The following is a 24,921-nucleotide window of genomic DNA, read 5'->3' as shown; positions in this document are numbered from 1 at the left end:
TACAGATTGCAGGGAGAAGGGAGCTGATGAAGGTGGCATCAGGGCTGTGACGGGGTCAGATGCAGCAGCTGTGTGTGTAGAGGAGGTAGAGCAGTTGGTGAACTGGGAGGGGAGGTATTAGAAACTGGTGGGAAGGCCTTCCCTTCTCCAGGGAAGTCTCCCTCACATGTTCCCCATCTTCACGCCCCTGGCCCATGACAGAGATCCCAACTACCTTTGTCTCTCTGGCCCATAGCTCTGTGCCTGGCAGAGAATAAATGCTCATGCCTGTGCCACATGGTGAGGTAGGAAAAGCACAGGCTTTGACATGAGACCAACTTGTTTCAAGACCAGTTCTGCTCCTTACAAATAGTGTGATACTGGATGAGTCTGCTACGTTCTCTGACCTTGGTTTTCTCCACTATAAGAGGGAGAGGTTGCCAAGCCCACAGGATTATTTTGAGGATTAGATACAAATTTATATTGGTGGTTCTCAGAGCATGGTCCCTGGACCAGCACCTTCACCATCACCTACTTGTTCGCAGTGCACATTCTCAGGCTCCACCCTAGACCTGCTGAATCGGAAACTCTGTGAGTGAAGCCACCAATCTGGTTTAAAACACCCTTTTATAATTTGAGACAGAGTCTCACTCTTTGCCCGGGTAGAGTGCCATGGCATCTGCCTAGCTCACAGCAACCTCCAACTCCTGGGCTCAAGCGATCCTTCTGCCTCAGCCTCCCAAGTACCTGGGACTACAGGCATGCACCACCCATGCCCAGCTAATTTTTTCTATGTATTTTTAGTCAGCCAATTAATTTCTTTCTATTTATAGTAGAGACAGGTCTTGCTCTTGCTCAGGCTGGTTTAGAACTCCTGACCCTGAGTGATCCTCCCGCCTCGGCCTCCCAGAGTGCTAGAATTACAGGCATGAGCCACCACGCTCTGCCAAAGTTTAACACACCCTTGAGGTGATTCCTATGCATTTGAAAGTTTGAGACACACTGATATATGGAAACTATTTTCTCACCCTCAGCTCACTTACTCCTGAAAAGTAGAAAAAGTCAACTAGCACAGAGCTCTGGTCTCTGCTCCAGTCCTGCCTTTTGGTTTCCTTCCAAGCCTGGTTGTAGGGCTTTGGAAGGTTGTAGGGCTTTGTAGATGTAGGGCTTAGGTGGTCAGGCTTTGAAACCAGGCATTTGAAAGGAAGGTCCATACCAGCTGTGCATGAGGGCACACATGCTTGACCTCTAAGCATGCACTTCCTCATCTGTACATGGGAGTGATAATATTTATGGGCAGTCACTGGTCTAAGCACTTTACACTTATCAACTTATCCTCATGACAACACTATGAAGTTAGTACTATCATTACCTGTTTTAGATATGAGGGAACTGAGGCAGAGAAAAGTTAAGAAACTTGCCCAAAGACATATAGTCAAATGTTGAGCTGAGATTCAGGCACTCTGGATGCAAGAGTCCATGCTCTTAACCTGTATGCCTCACAAGGTTGTTTTGAAAATGTTAATCAGTTTGCAAGACACTCAGTTGTGCTCTTTGTTGTGGGGAAACACCCCATCTTAAATAGTCATCTCTGCTCCTTACGAGAACTTAGCCTAGTCACTTCACCTCTCCTGGCCTTAGTTTCCAAGTATTTGAAATGAAAGGTTAGACTAGATGAGGCATGTAAACTGGAGCCCCTAAGACCCAAAGAATAAGCTGTGTTTGGCCAGATTTGTTGCTCCTTGGCCTGTCTTTATGTGGTATACGCCAGAGGTCCCCAACCTTTTTGGCACCAAGGACTGTTTTCATAGAAGACAATTTTTCCACTGACCAGGGAGGGGGAGCATGGTTTAGTGATGGTTCAAGCACATTACATTTATTGTGCACTTTGTTTCTATTATTATTACATTGTAATATATAATGAAATAATATACAACTCGCCATAGGTTTGGAGAGCCCTGGTATAAGCTCAACCCTGGTCACTCTGTAACCACCACGTCCAGCTCTCTCACTACAGGCTCACTTCCTTCTTTCACTGCCTGGCACCCAGAGCCACGTGAGTTTGAGATAACTGATCAGATAATAGCTAATGAATTTACTATTCTTCCAATTTCAAATTTTTTTCCTCCCTGCAATCCAGCTTAACACTTTACCTGGAAAGTTCCTTGTGCAAAGGCAGCTCTGGGCCTGGGCTCCTCATCTTTCAGTTATGAAGTCCTCTACTTGGCCTGGTTGTCAGACTTGAGTCCATGTTCCTATTGCCATATGCCCTGAAATCAATGATTTATATTTGCTTCTGGAAGGGAGACAGATGAAGCTTATTTTAGAATGAATGGTTAATCCAATTTCAGAAATCTCTTGCATATGGAAATAGACTTATTTTCATTTAATCTGAAAGGTTTCCTCTTTTCTAACTCAGAAATTAATCAATTGCTGGAAGAAGGAAGACCTTTCATTTTGTTTCACGAGCTTATGCACCCCTATCTTTCATTTTCTGCTGCAGGATGCATTTAGTACTTTTACTGGGCTTTGCAAACACCCTTCATCTGGCTGAGAAATAGGTACCAGGTGTTGCTATTAGTATATGGCCTGACACAGGTAACAGGCACTCAAATCCTGCTGATTGGGTAAGTGAAGGTACAAATAAATACTTTGTAGCAACTGGAGCCTAGAATACTGGTTAAGTAACTCGCTGAGCCTCATTCAAGTTAATAGGAATATATTTCATGTTTAGGATGCCATATGGCTTACAGTCTTCAAACACATTCTCTAAAAATTATTCTCCCTATTTTAAAGATGAAGAAATGAAGCTTCAAGAGGCTAACTTCAAAGTCATACTGTGACATACAATTCTTTGTGACTTTAGGTTATCATCAAAATGAAGGCCAGGACAATATTAAAAAAGTTTTTGATAACAAGTATGTTTTGAAATTGTGTAAGCTAAAGCTTTGAATACTAAAACATGGCAGAAAAAATTGTATTAATATTACAAAGTGGGATACATTTGTATAGCATTTGATAATTTGCAAAACATTTTTTTCCATGTTTTGACTCTCATAATGACCCTGCATCACTGGAGTAAAATAGTCCCTCATGGCAGCACCTGTTACTCCATGATTAGGGACTAACCAACAGCAATAAGAACAGACTGTCCGAGTGTTACTCTTTTTCAAGGCAAGTCAGCCTAGCGGTTAAGAATGGAAATTTCTTGAACATTCATGCCATCTACTGGAATTTTTCCGATAGTATAGTTTCCAGCTGATATTAAAAATATTTGTTTTTCATAAACTTCAGCAGGATCATTTGTACATTTTACTCAGACAAGTTCTTAAAATGTCCTCTCCCAATCTCTGAAATTCACTTTCTGTTTTTGTTCTAAGGAGCCTACTCTAACATAGGACCTGAGACTCATTTAGAAAGGAAGTAAAATACTTTTTATTCCTTTTTGGCATATTGACAGGTTTCAGCCATGCTTCTGAGCTCCTTCCAATTGACTTGGAACCTGTGCGAAGGGAGATAGCTTGGGACAGAGAACATTCATGGAATTTTCATGAGCTCATAGTGATACCTCTGCTTTGCCTAGTATTTTCTGGAAGGGCTATGGGTACAGTGAGCTAGCTGAGAGGGTGGTGGCCAGATGCTCACAGCTCTCTATGGTTTCTCAACAGTCACTGGGAGAGAAGAGAAACTCTGGGGAACAGCTCAAGCTAACCTCCTGGCTCAGAGGCACACCACTGGGGTTTCCCAAACTGCACCAGTTCCTGGAAACCCTGATTGATCCTCAGGGGCTTTCAAATTTGCATTGGATACAGGGTTTTGGGATTTTTTTTTTTTGTTTTTTTTTTGTAATTACTAAATGGAATGTCTTTGTATTTTGCTTTAAATCTAAAGACAAGACATAACTTGCATCTTTAGGGCAACCCATTTCTCTAAATCACAACCTTAGGATTCTTTCAAAACTGGACTAACATAGCAGTATGAAACAGGCTGACACAAACACAGGAGAAAGAAAACGGGGTTTAAAAAGTAAATAGTCAGTAGCCATCAGTGGAAATTCTTCCAGGTTCTTCTAACAGTTACCTTCTCTGGGAAAAAAAATGGTGGCTTTTTATTTACCATGGAGTTTGTCCTCAATGAGCCTTTTATCTTTATTCCTTCTGCTCCATGGTAGGAGAAAAACAGCTTTGAAGGTTTTTGAAAGCAATGTAAAATGCCTGTTGTAGCAGATAATGAAAGTTTCCTTATAGTGAAAGGTCAAGATAATAACTTTTCTTTAAGATGGGGGTCTCACTGTATCACCCAGGCTGGTCTTGAGTTCCTGGCCTTCAGCAATCCTCCCACTTCAGCCTCCTGAGTACCTGGGACTATGGGTGTGAGCCACCACAAGTATTTTTTTTTTTTTAATTTAAAACAATTTTTTAGAGATGGAGGTACAGGGGAGTCTAAGTTGCTCAGGCTGATCTTGAACTCCTGGCCTCAAGTAATCCTCCTGTATCAGCATCGCAAGTAGCTGAGACTACAGATGTGCACCACCATACCTGGTTTTCAAAATGACATTTGATAAACTGCAAACTTCAAGCCCTAATTTGTTAAAAGGTTTAATAGTACCTGTCAAGTCCAGGAAGGATGTAAAGAACTTTAAAAAAATATTCTAGTCATTCTATAATTTAGAACAAAATTAGGTTAAATTGTGAAGGGTTGTTCAGGATTACTGAAAAAAGTACTCCATACATTTTTTATAATGCTTATCAACAGGTTTTTATGACCTATATTTCACTATATTCTAACAAGAATTACTTAACACAGGGTTTGTTTTTACAATTCATACTTATAAGAACTAAGGTTCAGAAGTTAAATAACTTTCCAGAGTCACACTGAAGACAAGTTCTTTAGATTTTATGTCTAGTAATCTTTGCAGACATTAGATGCCCCTTTCTGGAAACTAGAAGACTCTTCCGCTTTTTAAAGCCAGTTTATCTAACTTGTATTATTCATTTTAAGAATCACTATTTGGCCAGGTGTGGTGGCTCATGCCTGTAATCCTAGCACTCTGGGAAGGCCAAAGCAGGAGGATCGTTTGAGCTCAGGAGTTTGAGACCAACCTGAGCAAGAGCAAGACCCTGTTCTCTACTAAAAATAGAAAGAAATTAATTGGACAATTAAAAGTGTGTATATATATATATAAAGAATCACTGTTTTTTAAGCAGGTGGAAAGCAATTATTTTTTTCCCTTTATCCACACTTCTCAGCTTATAAGCCCCTGTGACAACCACATGCTTTTGCCAAGTAGTAACATATCACAACTGTAGATGTTGAATAGAGCTTTGAGTAACAATTCTCATATTAATAGACATGGTACTTTTGGAGTTTTATTAAAAATCTGAATTTTTTTTTTTTTTTTTTGGCTCCACTTCAGAGATCCATTCAGTATTTGGGGAAGGAATACAAACACAATTCACATGTCTAACAAATCTCCAAGGTGGTCATGTAGCAGATGACTTGGAAAAAATATGTAAAGTGATGTCCAGGATCACAACCCTTAACAGTGCTTTGGAATAGATATTTTATGCTGCTTTACTACGGAAGTTTCAATTTGGGAAGCCCAATATTTTAAGATAAAGAAGCCAATTAACACCCAATGTAGGAATGAGTATCCACCCTAATTTCTATGCTTAGTTTTGCTTTATTTCTATAATAGATATCAGTGCAAAATGCTATCCTAACAGGAGTTTTTTAGTTTATTCTTGCTCTATTTCCAACTAACACCTTACCTACATTAGAAGTTTCATATGGCCCTTAGTGGGAAGCAAGTGTTAAAAAGATAATAAGCAATTAGTGGATATCTGTTTCAACTGAGATATTTTTATATACTTGTTTTGGAAATGAACCATCATAAACATGTCTCTGAATATTTTCCAACTGGTGGTTTGTCAATTCTGTCCCACCAAAAATTACCTGTAGAATGACTTAAGCCTGGGCTGCAGGGCCCAGACAACAATTTAAACATCCCTATGACTTTTATGAAGAGATAAATTTAGGAAACAGATGGTACTGATACTTTTTCCTTCCAATCCCAAAGTAGCTAATCACAACTGTAACAAATCATTACATCATTTGTAACATTTTAAACCCAGAATTCACCTCAGGGTCTCTAAATAAACGCACCTTTAAGATCAAAACAAGTTATGGTCACTGTAACCTAAAACTAGGAGGTAGTATTCTCATTTTCAATCAAGGGGAAAAAGCTTAGATCTGTATACCCCTCAGTGACCCAGTTATTATGTAGTAAGTTCATCTATACTTGGTTAGTTAGCTTTCCCACCCCAAAGTAAAACCATTCTATTAGTGTTCCCATCTCATAGGAACAATGTTTGTTTTTCTGTAAACAACCCAATCTAAATGGGTCTTCCGATATTGATTTTTTTTCCAAATTAAATAGCTTTTATTTATTTTTTTGAGACAGAGTCTCACTTTGTTGTCCAGGCTAGAGTGAGTGCCGTGGCATCAGCCTAGCCTAGCTCACAGCAACCTCAAACTCCTGGGCTCAAGCAATCCTGCCTCAGCCTCCCAAGTAGCTGGGACTACAGGCATGCACCACCACGCCCGGTTAATTTTTTCTATATATGTTAGTTGGCCAATTAATTTCTTTCTACTTATAGTAGAGACCCGGGTCTCACTCTTGCTCAGGCTGGTTTCGAACTCCTGACCTTAAGCAATCTGCCCGCCTCAGCCTCCCAGAGTGCTAGGATTACAGGCGTGAGCCACCACGCCCAGCTTTTAAAATGCAGGTATAGCTCATTACTATATGTGCCAATCACTTAAAAGTTAACCTAGCAATATGACACCTATTTGTTCACATATATTGAAATATACTTTATACTTGCCAGTGTCTCAGGCAAAACAATCTCCGAGAAGTTAATATTGGTAAATTCAATGTCTTCATGTGTAAATTCGGCAGAGAGAAGTCAGAATGTCATTATCACTGCCAAGTGAAGAAGGCTATAACCACTCATAGGGATCTATAGTCTGTGTTTAGAGATAAAAATTAAGATGATCACTAGATCAGATCAGTGGAAAATAAGTAGCAATACTGCACCAATGCAAGACAAAATACACTTTATTGTGACAACAATGCACATAGTGCTGTAGATAAGGCATGCTACTAGGAATCTGCATATAGTCGAAGGCCAGTATGGATGAAATGGAAATGAATGCAGGTTCTTAGATTTAGTCCATGGTGGACGGAGGACAGGGAAGAATTTGTGTCCACTTATTTCAAATGCAATATATTATACCTACTTCATCAGATAACTATGCCTCTAACCAAGAGCCCAAAGGCAAGTAAAGAGGAACACTTAACTGCACTCAGAAGTCACTTCTAACATCAACGACAGATTTCAAATTCAACTGAGGTAAATTTCCCTTCTAGACAAAAGACCTAGAAACTGAGCATGCAAACATGCATTCTTTCATTTAAATAATTAGCCAATTTTACTGTCATTTATTACACCAAAAGCAAATACTATGAATATGTAGAAGTAGTTTGGATAAAGAAATATTTACATTTTATTACTTCATAATGTCATAAATTTGGTGCTAAAATAGCACTGAGTCAAATTTGATCTCTTTCCATTTGAGGGTATCAAGTAGAGTTTTGATTTTGATAACTGAACTTCTGAGGGAGGAGCTGAAAAACAATGCTAATTAGAGATCTAGTCCTTTGATTAAACTATTTGGCTCTACAGACTTGTGAAAAATGCAAAACTGAGGGGAATAAGGTTGAAATGCTTTGTAAAGCAGTATTTTTAGATAAGCTGCTTCAACCCCCGTTTTAAAACAGATTCAGATTAAATGCGTTCTGCATGAATACACACTGACATTCTGTTCAACTGTTTTCTAAATGTAATACTGTGGGTCTAAACAATATGCTTTCATTTAAACAAAGAATATCATATAGTTGATTGGCTTAAGATATTAAAAGAAACACTTAACTACTATGGAAATTGCTTATCAGATACTCTGCTCTTTCATAAGGTGTTTTTGAAAACAACACAAGACCAAAAACATCCAACTATTACTTTATTTATATTACTATGCTTAAGTTACATGGAAAAAAGACAACCAAGCAGTTCTGCCCATTTCAGAAAATGTTTCAAATCAACACCAATTATGTGGTGACAAATAACTAGGAATGGTGACATCTTTGGGTCAAGACTGACAAGGAAGAATGGGCTCTGGTGCTACGGTTCATCTCCAACAAGAATATGGCACACTGGCCAGCACAAGCCATGCTAACACTGAGCCTTTCGCACTGGGCACAGATTCGGATCTCTTCTCTGAAGCTAGCAAATCAAGTGAAATAACTGGGTTTAAAAAAAAATTTTTTTAAATGAAGCCCAAGTAAGTTTAAAAACCATGCTCTTGACATATTTTCCTTTTAAAATTTACATAAAACACACTTTTTCTCTCTAATAGCCCATATTTTTTTCCTTACATAGCCCACCAAATAGCCGCAGACAGACTCTTCTGCTTCAAGATGTAAACATAGGGAAAAAAAATTAACGGCATCTGCATAATATTCTCTCTACACACTGCTGTTGGATGGAAAATACAAAATTAAACAAAAAAAAAAAAAGAAAAAGAAAGAAAGGTTCCATCTTAGATTCTCACAACCTCTTGTTCCGCAGTTCATGAATCCGACTCTGATGCTAAGGTGACAGTGTATGTAAGTAGATTTTTGATTTCAGTGAAGGAGACCTGGGAAAAGATGGATTTATCTCTTTTTCTTCAAGAGTTATCAGATGGTACATGCTCCTCAAAGCCCTCACTCTCTCGAACTAGAGCACGTTCCAGGATCACACGGCCTTCCTTATAACGCTGGCTGTCTTCAGTGGCAAACTCATAGATCCATCCCAGTTTGCTATTGCAGTTTTTGCAGCTCACATCTCGAACCATGTGGCGGCCAGTGAGCATGACCCGATCTTGAACTTCACTGTACTGCAGGTTAACTACCTAAGAAACATGTAAAAACAAAATTGCAAAGGCACATAAATTATTTGCCAAATAAACACACAATATTATGGCTGGTGTACTAACAGCAACTCAGATAAGGAGACAGCTAAGTTGTTGCTTTAGTCAAACCTATAAAAACCTATAATACCCTTCCCAAGAGCTAATTTTAGAATCCTCTGGGACAAACATCTGGAAATGGCACTGTGCTGGGTATCTAATCCAATCATACAGTATTGTACTATAGCCCAAGTCACACTATGTACACACACTAGGTACATTACTGTGCTGTAGTGAAGGAGTCCTGAATTTGGAGTCCTGAATTGTAGGTTTGGGTCTAATTGTTACCATTTCTATACAATGATGAATGCAAATAAGACAATCAATGTAAAACAACCTAGTACACCATAGGTATTCCCTAAAAGAGTTTGTCAATTTGTTCCTTAAAATACATTTTATATAGACTGGGATAGACTAAGCCTACTAAGACTAAGACCATACACTGTAATGCATAATTTTTAAGTGAGTTCAAAGACAATGAACACATGAAGTGGGTTCTAAGACAATCTATGAAGACTTTCCAATGATTCTGAATACTCAACAACCCTCTACACACTTTACTTTTCTGTAAAGAGATTGATAGTACTTTTGGCTTTGAGTGCTATATGGTCTTTCTTGCAACTATTTAACCGTGGAGTTGCAGCATGAAAGCAGCCATAGACAATACATAAATGAACAACATAGGCTGTATTCCATTACATTTTATTTATAAAAACAGGCAGCTGGCCTGCTGTACTGTGACAACCCCTGTACTTTTCATCTAATAAAGGTCAAGGAATATACAACACTAGCAATTCTCTGAGAGAAAAGCTTGTTTCTACTTGAAACAAGAGCCTACTGGGGAAATCTGTCTGACATTCTAAGAATAGTACCCCAGACTAGCCATGTTTCTTAGCCTAAGAGAATTGGCAATTCAACTTTGTTATTATATTATTAGACTCCAGGAGGCAGAATCACATCAACCAATTTCAAAGCAAGCCAGAAATTACAAAGGCAGATTGGAAATATTTGCAAAGTCATAAAATGTTCCTCCTGTTGGCAAACCTATGTAACAAGCCAAACCATAATCAAAAGGATTGGTGATGAATGATGAATGAGTGGTCGGTAAAAAAAAAAAAAAAAAAAATTAAATATATAAATAAAAATGTATAAATAAATAAAATTTAAAAATAGGCCGGACCCGGCGGCGCATGCCTGTAATCCTAGCACTCTGGGAGGCCCAGGCGGGCGGGATGCTCATTCGAAACCAGCCTGAGCAAGAGTGGTACCCCATCTCTACTATAAATAGAAAAATTAATTGGCCAATTAATATATATAGAAAAAATTAGCTGGGCATAGTGGCACATGCCTGTAATCCTAGCACTCTTGGAGGCCTTGACAGGCGGGATGCTCGAGGTCAGGAGTTTGAAACCAGCCTGAGCAAGAGCAAGACCCCATCTCTACTATAAATAGAAAGAAATTAATTGGCCAACTAATATATATAGAAAAAATTAGCTGGGCATGGTGCGCATGCCTGTAGTCCCAGCTACTTGGGAGGCTGAGGCAGAAGGATTGTTTGAGCCCAGGAGTTTGAGGTTGCTGTGAGCTAGGCTGACGCGACGGCACTCACTCTAGCCTGGGCAACAAAGCAAGACTGTCTCAAAAAAAAAAAAATTAATTAAAAAATAATAAAAGGATTGGCGAACCTGAATTAGGGAAAGACAAGTTGTTAGATGACCCTTACTCACTTTCACTGTAAAGTTATAATAGGTTAATGTAGCTATCATCCTAAATGGATATATCAGTGACATGCAGGAAAGGGAGGTGGGTGTCTTGATCCTTCCATTGTCTGTGGTGAAGTCACTATAAAATTCTTACACTGAACATTTTCTGAGGCAATAGAGACCATGCTGCTGATAACATATTCTTTAAACTTTTAAGGTTAAAAATCACATTCTAGTAATACCTTCCTGAGGTCCCAAAGACAAGCTAGTTAGCAATCATTTCTAAAGATTTCAGCTCTCATTCGGATTCTTTCCGGTATCTCTAAGGTTTGAGGGGAGAATTATATTGTTACTGTCAAACATATCCACTTAACACAGTTAGGAATGAAACTTTTTCTCACTAACCTTGTTAAAAAGAAATGCTCTGCCAGTGGCACCTGTGAATCGAGTGGAGATGAGTTCCGAACGGTTGGTCAGGATCGTATCACAGTTTGCACAAGAAAACAGACGGGTACCACCAATATGATCAAGGAAAATTCTGCCCATTTTTATAAATGAAGTTCTAAAAACCTAGGAGCAAATGGAAAATGATAATAAATGCATTATAAAAAATCATTTGTTAGCACCTACTGAAGGGGTATCATAGAGAACAATTTCTATTTATGTAATCTCTGATGTACTACTCATTGTATTAAACAGCTGACCCTGAACAAAAATTCATGAACTGAACGAATAAACAGGAATACCCAACCTAAGAACATTCTAGAAGCAGTGAACCAAGGAAGTACATATACTTAGGCAAGGCCAAGGAATGGTATCACTTCTCTTTTGATTGGAAATGGAGCTGAAAGTAGAATTTTAGAAAATGAGTGATACTATTATATAAAGCACTGGCAGAGAGGTGAGAAAAAATGGTTTAGCATAAGTGTTAAGTACACATTCTGAGCATGTGTAATTTGAGAAAGACATGTAGGGTATTATGAGTGGGATGATCAGGTAAGTAGAAAAAAGGGCAGTTAGAAAATAAGATGGTAGTCTGGTTTGAGAGCATGAGATAAGTGCGTCTGTGGTCCCCAGGTGCACCTAATAACTGCATAGGGAGATGGCACTAACTTTAGTAAGTCTGAGTTTAGGTCCAGGGAACACCGTACAAGGTACTTATTTCAAAATCATCACAGCCGGGCATGGTGGCTCATGCCTGTAATCCTAGCACTCTGGGAGGCCGAGGCTGGTGGATTACTCACAGCCAGGAGTTCAAAACCAGCCTGAACAAGAGACAGACCCTGTCTCTACTATAAATAGAAAGAAATTGGCTAACTAACATATATATAGAAAAAATTAGCTGGGCATGGTGGCGCATGCCTGTAGTCCTAGCTACTTGGGAGCCTGAGGCAGGAGGATTGCTTGAGCCCAGGAGTTTGAGGCTGCTGTGAGCTAGGCTGATGCCATGGCACTCACTCTAGCCTGGGCAACACAGTGAGACTGTAAGTAAGTAAGTAAGTAAGAAGTAAATAAATAAATAAATAAATATTAGCTAGACAACTAAAAATCTATATAGAAAAAATTAGCCAGGCATAGAGACGCATGCCTGTAGTCCCAGCTACTCGGGAGGCTGAGGCAGAAGGATTGCTTGAGCCCAGGAGTTTGAGGTTGCTGTGAGCTAGGCTGACGCCACAGCACTCTAGCCCAGGCAACAGAGCAAGACTGTGTCTCAAAAAAAAAAAAAATCATTACAACTCTCTTGAATTTGTTACCACCTCTACTTCATAGATGACCCAAATCAAGTCAAAAAAGGTTAACTGGTCAAAGGTTAAAGATGTTAAATACAGAAAGCCAGCTGATTGCAGTTCACTGAACTCAAAGACAAAGTTCTTCGATCATCCCACAGTGCCCCTCCCATAACGATGGTCTCAGCCTGGCATAAGCTAGTGCAGTGAGCACAGAATAAGGGACAGAGGGGCTTTTCTCTTATATAACTTGCTTAGCTTTAAGAAATCTTACTACATTGAAAAAACATAGCTTTGAAACAAACTTCTGAAACTAAGATAATCATACTTCAATATTTCAAAAGGTAGGGGAGTTAATACATGCAATTCCATAAATTCGTTGCAACTAACTCTCCTAAATTCTGCTTTTAAAGATCCAAATATAGTCAAGAAATACACTACAGTGGCCGGGCGCAGTGGCACACACCTGTAATCCTAGTACTTTGGGAGGCCCAGGCGGATGGATTGCTCAAGGTCAGGAGTTCAAAACCAGCCTGAGCAAGAGTGAGACCCCATCTCTACTATAAATAGAAAGAAATTAATTGGCCAAGTAATATATATAGAAAAAATTAGCCGGACATGGTGGCGCATGCCTGTAGTCCCAGCTACTTGGGAGGCTGAGGCAGGAGGATTGGTTGAGCCCAGGAGTTTGAGATTGCTGTGAGCTAGGCTGAGGCCACGGCACTCACTCTAGCCTGGGCAACAAAGCAAGTCTTGTCTCAAAAATAAAATAAAATAAAAAACAAACAAACAACACAAAAGAAATACACTACAGCTTTCATTTTAAAAAGAACTTATTCCTGGGTATAATTATCAGCTGTGTTAATATTTAATGGTACACATTTTTAGAATGGCATGTAGAACTGATATAACTGCAACTATTAAAAAAAAAAAAAAAACAACCCAGAATGTATGTTTGTAATAAGAATGACTGTCACCTTAAGGTTGGGGGAACTCCTTTACAAATTAAAAAGGAAATTCCATTCCTTTTTAGATCTATGAACTTCCCAGGCATTGGGCCGTCCTAATGTCATCAGAAATGTGATATAAAAATCAAACCCATCATACATTCCCCGATATGGAAGTTTAATAAGGAATAAGAAACAAATGGTCAATTACAATGTGCAGTTAGTAAAAGGAAAACCAGTGCATTAACAAAAGTCACAATGAATAAACCCTGGCCTAAAAACAGACTGAGGTATGATATTTAACTTTCTGATAACATTTCTATAAAATGACAGCAAAAGGTTAACACTCACTGCCTAATCTTTCAGTCTTTAAGATTATAGCATTACTTTCTCCAGATGATTAAGAATACAACATTTGTTACACACAAATCAGAAGTTGCAAATTTGAAGTCTGCAGGCTGAATTCATTTGGCAGCCTAGGGATACAGCAGTGAATGAAACAGATTAAAAACCCTTCCCTGAAAAAAACATGGCACATGGACATGTCTGTTTTATTTGGGCCACATAGTTTTTAATCTTAATTAAAGAGCCTGCAACACATAGCAATGTACTGTCCTACGGCAACAACTGACTACAGTTGAGCTGCAACACCTAAGGCCATTTCATTTGCTCACACTGCACTGTGCTTCACACAATTACTTTACCTGTCTGGTCCTCATACCAACATTTGAATTTATGACTCTCAATATAAATAAAACATTCAACAAACCCATGAGCAGTTGGTTTTAGTCATGTTTCTTAATCTTGATCATTAACAGATGGGAATCAACAGCAAGGTTTTAGAGTCTCAGCTGTTAAGGCATAGTCCTCAGGTTTAATATTTCTTATAAGGACTAGTATTTGTACAGTCAAGTATAGCCTCCAGCTATTGCTTCTGGGTCTCATTATTTTAAAGCCAATTTTCCTTAAAAATGTTAAATCAAATATTAATGTTGTAATTTATTTCAACCATAATGCAGAAGTAACTGTTTCTGAACTGACCACAGTGGATACAATGCTATCGTGGAGAATGTACTGAACTTCAAAATGAACTCTTTCTATACCATTATTCTATCTTTGGCTCAAAATTACAATATAGCTGTGACCATTTTCTACTGGAGGTAAAAAGATTTAATATGCTTTCTTTTCTCTGCTTCCAATTCAATCTATTTTTTACTCTTTACCCAACTGTTTTTATTGGATCCAATGATATGATTCATTACCAAGACCAAAAATATCTAAACAGAATCTTATGTTACACTATTCCTAGTTGGGGTTGCTATTTATAGAGTACTATATATGTAAAACTGTACCATGTAGTTCTTGTTTGCCAAAAAAGATAAGTTAGAATGCCACAGAATCCAGCAGAAGCAAGCAAAACATCATTTGCTGTCAAGGGTCTTTAGGAAATAGAAAAACCTCTACAAGGGCATTAGGTTCCAGGGGGTAAGCTTTAGCTTTCCAGAGTTAGAAACTCAACCTAATACTGACTTACAGTATTTAAGTTCTCAAGAGGCTGGCAGCAATTAAAATGCCACTGCTATGGTCTGAATGTTTGTGCATCCCTCAAATTCACATGTTGAAATCTAATCACCAATGTGATGGTATTAGCAAGTTGATTAGGTCACAAGGGCAGAGCCCTTAAGAACAGGATTAGCATCCTTATAAGAGTCCTAGAAAGCTGCCTTGCCCTTTTCTACCATGTGAGGATGCAGCTTACAGGTGCCATCAACAGACACTGAACCTGCCACTGCCTTAGTTTGGACTTCTCAGCCTCCAGAACTATGAGAAATAAATTTGTTGCTTATAAGCCATTCCGCCTATGGTATGCAGTTACAGCAGTGTGAATAAACTAAGACAGCTACTTTTTTACTTAATGAGGAATGTCATTAAAAAGCTAAGACTTAACACTTGAGTCAGACGTCTCTGGACCTGGATAATATACTGAACTCCCTTAGTCCTGTTAACTGGTTAGTGTCTACACTGTATGGGACACTGCACTTGGTACTTATATACCTACCACACTTAATTTTGACAATTTTTAAAGCAGTTATTACCCTACTTTTATAAGTAAAGAAATAAAGAGAACATGATTTTCCAGAAGTGGCCAAGCTGTGCTCTGAACTAAATCTTGCTCCAGTTTTTTTCACTCCTCTCTCTTTATAGTGACCAGCAGGTTGCCCAGATTCAGTCTTTCTCCCTCAGGTTCCCTACTTGGTTGGTGGCAATTCCAATCACAAACTCTTCTAAACCAGAAACTCTGGCTACTTCATTTAAAAAAAAACAAAAAGACTGCAAAATTGACAATACCTTCGAAATCAATCTGCAAGTCTTTCCTCCCTCCCCCGTCATCATCGTCTTAACCTCTCATCACATCTAGATAAGCCTTTCATGGTCAGGGAGTGTGTATTATTAAATGCAATATACATTCACAAATGCCACTAGATTTGTGCTAAATAGTGCTACAAAAATATGGTCAAAGGCAAGCGCTTCATCCACCCTTTTCTATTAGGTCATTAAATATGAACTTTCCGATTTTGAATCGAAGTTTAGTTTATTATATCTCAAACAAGCAACAGTACAATTCATCGAAGTATGTGTCTCAACTATTGACACAGTTTTGTTATCTTAATGGTAGCTTGTTTATGCCAGCAGCGGAGAAGCCTGGAGAGTGAGGTGGTGATGAAATAGCTAAAGGTACTTTCCACAGCTTGTTGAGAATTGAATATTTTTCTTGTAAGAAGTGGTAGTTGGTACAAGGACTGGTGAATATGGTGGATGACAGTTTCCAAGTCCAGCTGCTGTAGTGTGAGTAGCATTGTTTGTGCAACATGTAGTTAAGTATTGTCTTGCAAGAGAACTGATCTGTCTCTATTGACAAATCTTGGCTGCATAATCGCAAGCATCCTCATCATTTTGTCCAATTGGGTGTAGTAGACATCCACTATAATTGACTGACTAGGTTTTAAGAAGCTGTAGTGGATAATACCAGCACTGGACCACCAAACAGACACCATTAGCTTTTGTTGACGAATATTTGGTTTTGGACTATGTTTCAGCCCTTTACATTTATCTAGTCATTGTGCCGAACTTTGTAATTGTTAAAAAGAATCTATTTTTTTTTATCACATATAACAATACGGTGTGGAAATGGTTCGCCTTTATGTTGAGACAACAAAGAAAGGTAAACTTTGAGACAATTTTTCTTTTGACGTTTGTTTCATTTATGTAGTACTCATCTATTCAGCTTATTTACCTTATCGATCTGCTTTAAATGGCCTAGTATTGTTGGAATAGTAACATCAAACCTTGTTGCTAATTTATCCATGGGTTGAGATGAATTCGCTTCCACTACAGGTTTTAGTTTATCATTATCCATGTTGGTCTCAGGTCGTCCGTCCATGCGGCTTATTTTTAAGATTAAAATTACCAGAAGTTTTTAAACCATCAATGTACTGTGTGCTCATTAGCCACATTCTTTCCAAACACTTTGTTGATATTTTGAGCTGTGTTGTATTGGTATAATGATGGAACTCATATTTGAAATATGAATTTTTGATTTATCTATGGTTATACAAAAACTGTTCTAAAAAGAAGTTTGAAAGATAACCACAAGTCAAAACATGCATTTGAAAGAATGCAGATGTACTTTTTACAATAAAAATAAAAATGAGTGTCAAAGTTAAATGTCACAGATATTAACTGTCAAACTTAGTACTTAAAGAAATCAGATACTTCACACTTAATAACCTAATAAAAGCTCACAGAGACTGCTCCTCTACAAACTTTGAGACCTTTTTCTGACAGAATAGAAAATAGCTGATATTTTTAAAAGAGCTTAATACTTTACATATAAAATTTACTTACTGTAAGAAATGCAATGCAATGACATTTAGTAAATTTATAAAGTTGTGTCACCATCACCCCAAACTGACTTTAAAATGATCCATCACACCCTAAAAATTCCCACAAACCAGTCTGCAGCCAATACTTTCTTCCACCTTCAGCCACTGGCAACCACTGATCTGCTTTCTGTTTGATTGCTTTTATATTCAAAATACTTCCCATGTATGTTAATCACCTTGCTTAAACTTAGAGGAATCTTAAATCTCTTCAGCCACATATTTCTAAGACATCTTAAGAGGAAGCTGTTTTCACAGATGCCTAATGTTCTCTTTGTTGATTCTGGGGTTACCTTGCTTTGTCCCTTAGTAACAAATGCAGCTTCCATATCTGTCCGTGCTAAAGTTCAAGTTTATGGCTGAAATTAGGGCCAAACTCAACATAGTTAAAGCCTAAGTTTTAAGATGCTCCCTTCCCTTTCCATTTCAAGCAAAAACACTAACTTAATATTCTTAATTTTTATAAGTAACATTTCCAAGATAATTTTACAAATAAGGCCTCTTTGATATTAGCCTTTAGTTGTTCCAGGTTATAAAATCCTAAAAACGTTGAAATAAGTATCAAATTTGGTTGTTTAACTGGAGGCCTTTTCTCAGTTTGAAATTATCTGAAATGATGAGGGGTTGGGATAAAAATATAAGTGAAATTCATACATGATTCATAGATCTTAGTTGGGAATTATTTTCAATTTCCTCTCCCTCCAACAAATAGCATATTTAGCTACCTATAACTTCTAGTTTCTTTTACTAGGAGGCTCTGGTGAAGCAATCACATTTTGGGACCTCTACCTTTTTACAGAATTAAAAAATAGAAATTTACAGAATCTAAAAGATTTTTCTCTTTCAGAAATCTGTGAGAGACATAGTCTCCCAAAATGCTTTATTTTAAAAATTGGACATGATGAACTATATAATTTTCTAGTTGTTTCCAGGCCAGTAAAACAATTTTCTAAAAAGACTGTTTATTGGTTTCTTTTATGTATACATGCAAACAAGTAAAATATGGTATATTGCTAAGTATTTTCCTTAAAAACAGGGTGTTAGCAAACTTAGGCCTGTGGGCCAAATACAGCTCAACACCGTTTTTGTACTGCCCACAGCTACGAATGAGTTTGAAACTTTAAAATGGTTGCGGGGGTTGGAAATCAAAAGAATATTTTGTGACACATGAACATTTACAAAATTCAAATTTCAGTGTCCATAAATAAAGTTTCTTTGGAACATGGCCAACCCCACTTGTTTATACTTGATTTCTCACTACAATGATTGAGTCCAAATAGCTGCTACAGAAACCTTGTGGCTTGCAAAGTTTATATTTCCCATCTGGCTCTCTATAGAAAAAAAAAAGTTTGTCTTGCTTAAAACACATTGATAGGGAAAGAGCTTTTCATTGGAAGCAGTCTTTCTCAGAAAAAAAAACTTGGTTGGCCTTGGGGTTTAATAATCAATAAGGAGTATTTTATAATATCAGTTTAATCTCACTCCCTTTTTCTTCATGGTTTCCTAGTTAAAATCTTAACTTTCTGTAACTAGTTCAGTATATTGAAGGTCAATCATAAGAGATTATAAAAATAGATTATACCCAGCTGTTGCCTCCTCCTCCCTCCAGCCCCAGGACTCCAAGACTCCCCAGGTTCAAATCTTAGCTCTCTTGCTTAATTAGGTTTGTAAACTTTAGGTAAGTTATCCTCTGCCTCTTCATCTGTCAAATGGTGACAAGCAATATCCATGTCTTGAGTTATGAGAATTAAACGGAGATACTACATCCTGAGAACAGTGCCTCAATTCACAATGTGAACTGAGTGCCTCTATTCACAGAGAATAAAGGTCAGTGAAACTAGATTACCTTTATCAACATTTCCCATTCCAACCCCCCCCCCAAAGATGAGGAAACACAGATGAGGAAAGCAAGGATTGGAAAGGATAAGAAACAGTAACAATTAACTCGCTTCACCTCCAGTTAATTATGGCAAAGCTAAGCGACCAGGAGATAGAAATTAGAAGCAGGAGGAAAGGTGGAAACCTTTAGAGGCATCTCAAATTCTTAGTGTCACAGTTCTAGGTCTTAAAATAGGTACTTGCCCTCCCTATAATTAATAATCCAGTTTGGTTTCAGTGCAGGCACATGAAATTAGCCAGAGGCACCATTTCCCAGCCCTAAAAATACCAAGGAGGAAAACAATAGATATCTATTTTTATTTCATAAGACTTTCTGATGGAAAAAACACCCAGTTCACAGTTTGCAGAAAGGGTTAAAGGAGAATCTGCCCCTTCCAGAGGTTTTGTTTTGCAATAAAATTCTCCTAAAATGGGATAGTGTAGAAGCACACTTGTATATATGGTTTTTAGTCTCTTCCCTCTCCAAAACAAAGGATCAAAGCCAAAGAACTTGTGTCTTCTAAGAAATGCTAAAAGAAAGAAAAAAAAAAGAAAAAAAGATAGAAAATATATATTTTTTTTAATAAAAAGAAAAAACACCCAAAGAACTTTTAACAGTGCTGGGTCGATTACTACAATAAATAACATGTAGTGCTAAAGTAATTTCATTAACTCTTTTCATACCCATTTGTGACTAAATGCTATTCAAAAACCTATAAGAGAAAATAAGTTAGATTCACGAAATTTCCAGTTTTGTACAAAATATTTACCAAGCCAAGGTTTCAGTGACACAGAAAGCTGTGCTATACTCTTGCAATACCTGACCAGTCTACCAGGCTGTGTCAAATGATGGCTCGGTTGTAGAATCAGGTCTTCATTTGATCAAAATTTTTAAGTATGTTTTTGTTCTTACCCCCCAAGTAACACCTTACTTTTTCTTGTTTTGTTAAATGGCCTCCAAGTTTATTGTATTTCTATAATGCCTACTTTAATCATCATTAGAAAATAAGACTAGTCATATAACTTAGGAATCCAGGAGTCAGTGCACCAACTGAGTTGGTAATCTCCCCCAAAAACTGTAGGCGAGACAATTTCATGATCTCGTTTGTTGTTATGCAAGCCTCTAACTGGACGAATTGGAGAATTTAACATCTGTTTTCCTGATTCAGGCGTCAAGTAGCAAGTTCATGTCTAGCTAAGGCTCAGTTTCCACATTACACTGACATTGCTACACAGGGTTACTAGGTAAATTGATATTGATTTAGATACGCATTTAGGCACTATTAAACCTAAAGTGGTATTGTGAGCACAAATATAGTTATGACTATCTTCGAGTTTCATGGATTGTTTTTTGGAGGTAGTAGCTAATTTCTTCTTTTACACTAAATTTTTGGCTCTATTTCCTTTCACTTTTTATTGTTTTAAAACCTGTTTCTTATTCCTACTACTTAAATAGAAAACAGAAAAGGCAAGTTAAGTCTAGACAAAAGTCTTCAATGATCCAATATACAGAAGCCACATATATGTACCAACCTTGTTTAGAAAAGTTACTGTTAAAATCCAATTTACTTAGTTTCCCTGTAGAGAGTTAAATAATTTACTTGGGCACATTTCATCATGCCCCTTTCTTAGAGATAAGATGGTTGCTAGAGATAAAGTCAAAAAAGGCCTGTATTGGGCACTGGGCTAGACGAGGGTGTAGAAAAATAAACAGTTCCTTCTAAAGAGTGTAATTCTACCTGGTGTTCCAGTATATACTGAGAAAAATAAGGGAGATATGTGAAAAGTATTTTATGTTCCAAATTCCACAAGCTCCACCTCCTTGATCCTTGTAAATGTTCTAGGTCTGTTTTTTCCTCCTAAGCTCCCATCAGCCCAAAAGCAACCCCAAACCTCTTCATTTTCTAGGTTTAATCAATACCAATCCACTTCAAAATGTTTCCTACTTCATCCCCACTCATTTCTCACTGCCTTATTTTTGAATTTTTGTAACACTCACTTTATAACTTACTAATATTTAACTTTGTATTGTTACTTAATTTCATTTGTCTATGACTTTTTACTAAATTGCAAGTTTCTAGAGAAAAGACTCTAAGCTCTGTATAATATCCTTCTTACCTAACCCACAGAAACACGCAATAACTTTTAGAGAAAAAAATCCACCCAAAGCACTTCGCATCTGGCACAAATATGTACCCTGGAAACCCTGCATGCTTTTGGTTCCTCTTTGTTGGGATGCAGCTGCAAAGCTGTATATGCCGGGTTAGCTAATAGCTAATATCTTATTACACCTTGTTTCTTCATCCCTAAGTCTATTAATTTTCCAAAAACACAAGGTTAGCCTGAGGTTACTTCAGGGTTTCCATCTGTCAAGTAGACCCGGAATAAAAATCCTCAGATTACCAACAGAGCTCTGTAAACAGAAAAAGTTTAAAAATAAATGAGCTTACACCTTCCTAGACTCTCCCTTGAAAAGGAGACTGGTCGGTGTATTAAACAGATCTTGGCATTTCAGCTTCCCACTCCCGCTGATCGAAATTCTCGTTTGTCCTACCTGCCTGCATACGACTGTAAATAAAGGGGTTCCAAGAGCACGCCCACCCTCCCACCCGCGAGCGGCCGGCAGGATGCAGCCCGCGGTGGGGAAAGCGGGGCAGCCCGGGAACCCCGGCAACCCCGGGCGCTGGTGGGCTCCGCCGCAGCCGCGAGCGCCCCAGCCGCCGGCCCAGCTGATCGCGGCCACGTGACGCCCGCCGGCCAATAGCGAGGGGCGGGGCGGCCGAGCGCCGCGGCGGCGGGGCCTCCTCCAGCACAACAAACACCCGCAGGAAACAGCTGAGTGGGCGCGGGCTCCCACGGCCCCGCACACCTCAGGCTGCCTAACAGTCACCCCGCGCCCTCCGCGCAGGGGTCAGCGGAGAAGGGCAGGGGGGCGCACGCTCACCCAGCGCAAGCAAGGGCGAACGCCACCCCCGCCCGTGGGCAGAGCCTTGCGGGCTGGGCGTGGGCCCTTTCCAGGACCGGTCACACCGTGGCGTCATCGCGGCCTAAACAACTCGGCCAAGTTCCGACTTCACTTCGGGGCGGGGGCCGCGGAGTCCGACGCGCGGACCCCGGCGCGCCCCCGACACTGCGGCGGGGACGGCGGCCCGGTGGGGGCGGGGCAGCAGGCGCGGCGGGTGGGGGTCGCCGGCCGAACCGCCAGCAGAGGGGCGCTGCAGGCCTCGGCGGCGCAGTTGGGCCTCCGCGGCCCAGTCGGTGGGCGCGGCCCGAGACAGCGAGGCCCGGGCGTTGCGCCGAGGGGTCGCCGCTGTTGTGGTCGCGCCCGGCTGCGCGGCGGGGGCGGGCCGACGGCGGCCGCAGCGCCAGGCCTCACAAAGAGGCACAGCCTGACCCGTCAGCCCGCAGTCCCGACGCCGGGGCCCGCGCAGAGGTGCAGGGTCGGCTGCGCCGGGACCCCGGAGGGAGCGCAGCGAGGAAGAGGCACTTCCTGCCCGGGCCCCCCGCTCTGGCCCGATCCCCGAGTGTTTCGAAGCCGCCCATACTGGCTCCTCTGCCCCAGGCCCGTCTCCGAGCCCAGGCCCCGCCGCAGCACTCACCCAGAGCTGCGGCGAGATCCGCGGCTACCAGCGGCTGTTGCTCCTCAGCTGGGACGAAGCCCCTCGGCTACCGAGTCTCCAGTTTAGTCAGGCCCCGGACTTGGCCCCGCCTCTCCCTGCTTGGGCCTCTGTGTCAATCACCCAACGTGGCTCCGCCCCTCCAGGAGTCGGCGCTCCGGGTTGGCCCAGAACGCCCTTCATTTCTAGGCCCCGCCTCTCTCTCTGGCACCCTGCCCTTTCCGCTGGGCCCCGCCCCTTCTCTGGCTAACCCTCCCCCACCCTGGCTTCCCTTCGCGTTTCGGCCCACCCCTCCCAGAAGCCGCAGACCCAGGGCAAGCTTGCTGCAGCTCGCCCCGCCCCTGACCCGACACCTCGGGCTTGTACAGCCAATGAAAGAGGCCAACTCTGCCCCCTCTCCCGAGGCGGCCAATGTGATGAGACCTAGGATCCACCTTCCCCTCCCAGCTGAGAGCGCACAACACTGCATCCACGTGAGTCAGCTTCTTAAAGGAGACGGCTCCGCCTGTCTAGCGGCGGCAGCTGAGAGATTTCGGGCATCATTATCGTCACCAGGTGGCGGCTAGGGCCTAGCTTATTGATACCCAGCGAGACGCAGTGGTGACAAATGAAAACAACAGGCTGTTTCCTAGACAAAGCAGGTACTAGCCAGTTAGAATGCACCGTGTAATTCTCTTCTTTGAGGCGGCTTACTCTTGCTGCCCTCATAGAGGCTCCTTCTACTTTCAAAACCCTACCCCCCAGTGAGGAAATAGGAACTCCTGGAAAACAACCATGGAAAAAAGGATTTTTCAACTGTGCCTGACTTTATTTACAACTACCTCAGTTTTTTCTTGGTAGCGGAAATGATTCTCAAAAAAATGAGAAAATTCAGTCTTCTACATGGAGATTTTCTGCCTCAGAGAGTCTGAGATTTATTTGTTGAAAAGGGTAGCTGTTCCCTTAACCCTCATCCACACCTAAGATGGGAGGTTTGCTTCTCATTCCATTGGAACTTCCCAGGTAATTACAGCTCTGTTGGCCGACTTTCGGGATAAAGCAAAAATATTTGATGCCTATTTCTCAGATAAAAAATATGAATTGACGTTAGCCATCCTTGGTGGGACAGAGGTTCTGAAGCAAATCCTAGCACTTGACTCCCGGTCATCCCCAGATCCACTAGTATTTTCATTAAGTTCAGATAAAGTTCCTGGGAACATCAAAAGCAAAAGGACTACCTTTTTTTCTTTTTCCCAAGAACCCGTGGGGTAGTAAGCACTAGTTATCTTTTAATAAGTGAGTTTTCCAAGAGATAAGGAAGTGTTAAACATAAGTATTTTAGTTTTTTTCTCTTCTTCATCCCTTTGTTTTTAATTAGCATTAATTACAAATGTAACACATTTATTGCAGAAAGGTTATACTGCCTCATTGCATAAGAGACTCCTGTTTTCTCCTAACAGCTTTACGTATGTCCTTCTCCCCAAATGAATGTACATCGGAGTATATTGTACCTCTCTCTTGTTCTTCAGCTTGCTTTTTTTCACTAAACAATATGTTATGGCCATCCTTTCATGTCAAATGTATCTTTTGTTTACAAATTTACCTTTGTCTCCATAGTTTACCATACATTAATTCACCAGTTTTTCTACTGATAGACATATAGTTTGCCTTCAGTCTTTTGGTATTAAAAATACTGCTTTAATCTACACCTATGTTCATCAGTAAAATACTCAAGTATTTCTGAATATAATCATTCGAAAAGGGAGTACAGTGCTTAAACCCACTTAAATGAACACTTTAAGTACCAGGTAAAATAATGAGGACAGTATTTATTTAACAAATACATATAAAGTGCTTCCTGTTCTAAGTGCCTTAAAATTATTATTAATAACTCCTTTTATTTTCATAACTATGAGGTAAGTACTGTTATCATCCCTATTTTATAGATGAGTAAACTGAGGCACAGTGATTAACTTGTCAAAGGTCATCTGGTACAGTCGTTAACTACAGTATTTGTAAATGTGGAAAAGAATAGTGAAATTATATTTTTAAAAGATTACTCAAGATAAGGATGATGTTCA

General features: G+C 39.9%; 1 protein-coding gene across 2 annotated transcripts; it reads right to left on the bottom strand.

The window, feature by feature from the left end:
* Positions 1 to 8,041: 8,041 nt before the first annotated feature.
* Positions 8,042 to 22,972, bottom strand: YPEL5 (yippee like 5). 2 transcript variants are annotated; one of them, XM_012788345.3, is made up of 3 exons: positions 22,844 to 22,972; positions 11,157 to 11,321; positions 8,042 to 8,991 (listed from the first exon to the last, which is right to left on the bottom strand). In XM_012788345.3, exons 2-3 carry the CDS (start codon positions 11,295 to 11,297, stop codon positions 8,767 to 8,769), a joined length of 366 nt encoding a protein of 121 aa, XP_012643799.1. In that variant the 5' UTR covers positions 11,298 to 11,321; positions 22,844 to 22,972; the 3' UTR covers positions 8,042 to 8,766. The 2 variants fall into 2 exon arrangements, with proteins under 2 accessions (XP_012643799.1, XP_012643800.1); XM_012788346.2 differs by lacking the exon at positions 22,844 to 22,972 and adding an exon at positions 21,799 to 21,966.
* Between the last annotated feature and the right edge of the window lie 1,949 nt (positions 22,973 to 24,921).

This window comes from Microcebus murinus, chromosome 3, assembly GCF_040939455.1.
Source record: "Microcebus murinus isolate Inina chromosome 3, M.murinus_Inina_mat1.0, whole genome shotgun sequence".
NCBI classification, from domain to species: Eukaryota; Metazoa; Chordata; class Mammalia; order Primates; family Cheirogaleidae; genus Microcebus; species Microcebus murinus.
The sequence above is the reverse complement of the archived record's forward strand: the minus strand, read 5'-3'. Positions and strand labels throughout refer to the sequence as shown.

What these genes read in the sequence shown, in the direction of transcription:
- YPEL5 (XM_012788345.3), bottom strand. Translation starts at nt 11,297, where the DNA reads ATGGGCAGAATTTTCCTTGATCATATTGGTGGTACCCGTCTGTTTTCT. An exon ending in GAGCATTTCTTTTTAACAAG is followed by an intron (nt 8,992 to 11,156) that starts GTTAGTGAGAAA and finishes CATGTTTCTTAG; the next exon opens with GTAGTTAACCTGCAGTACAG.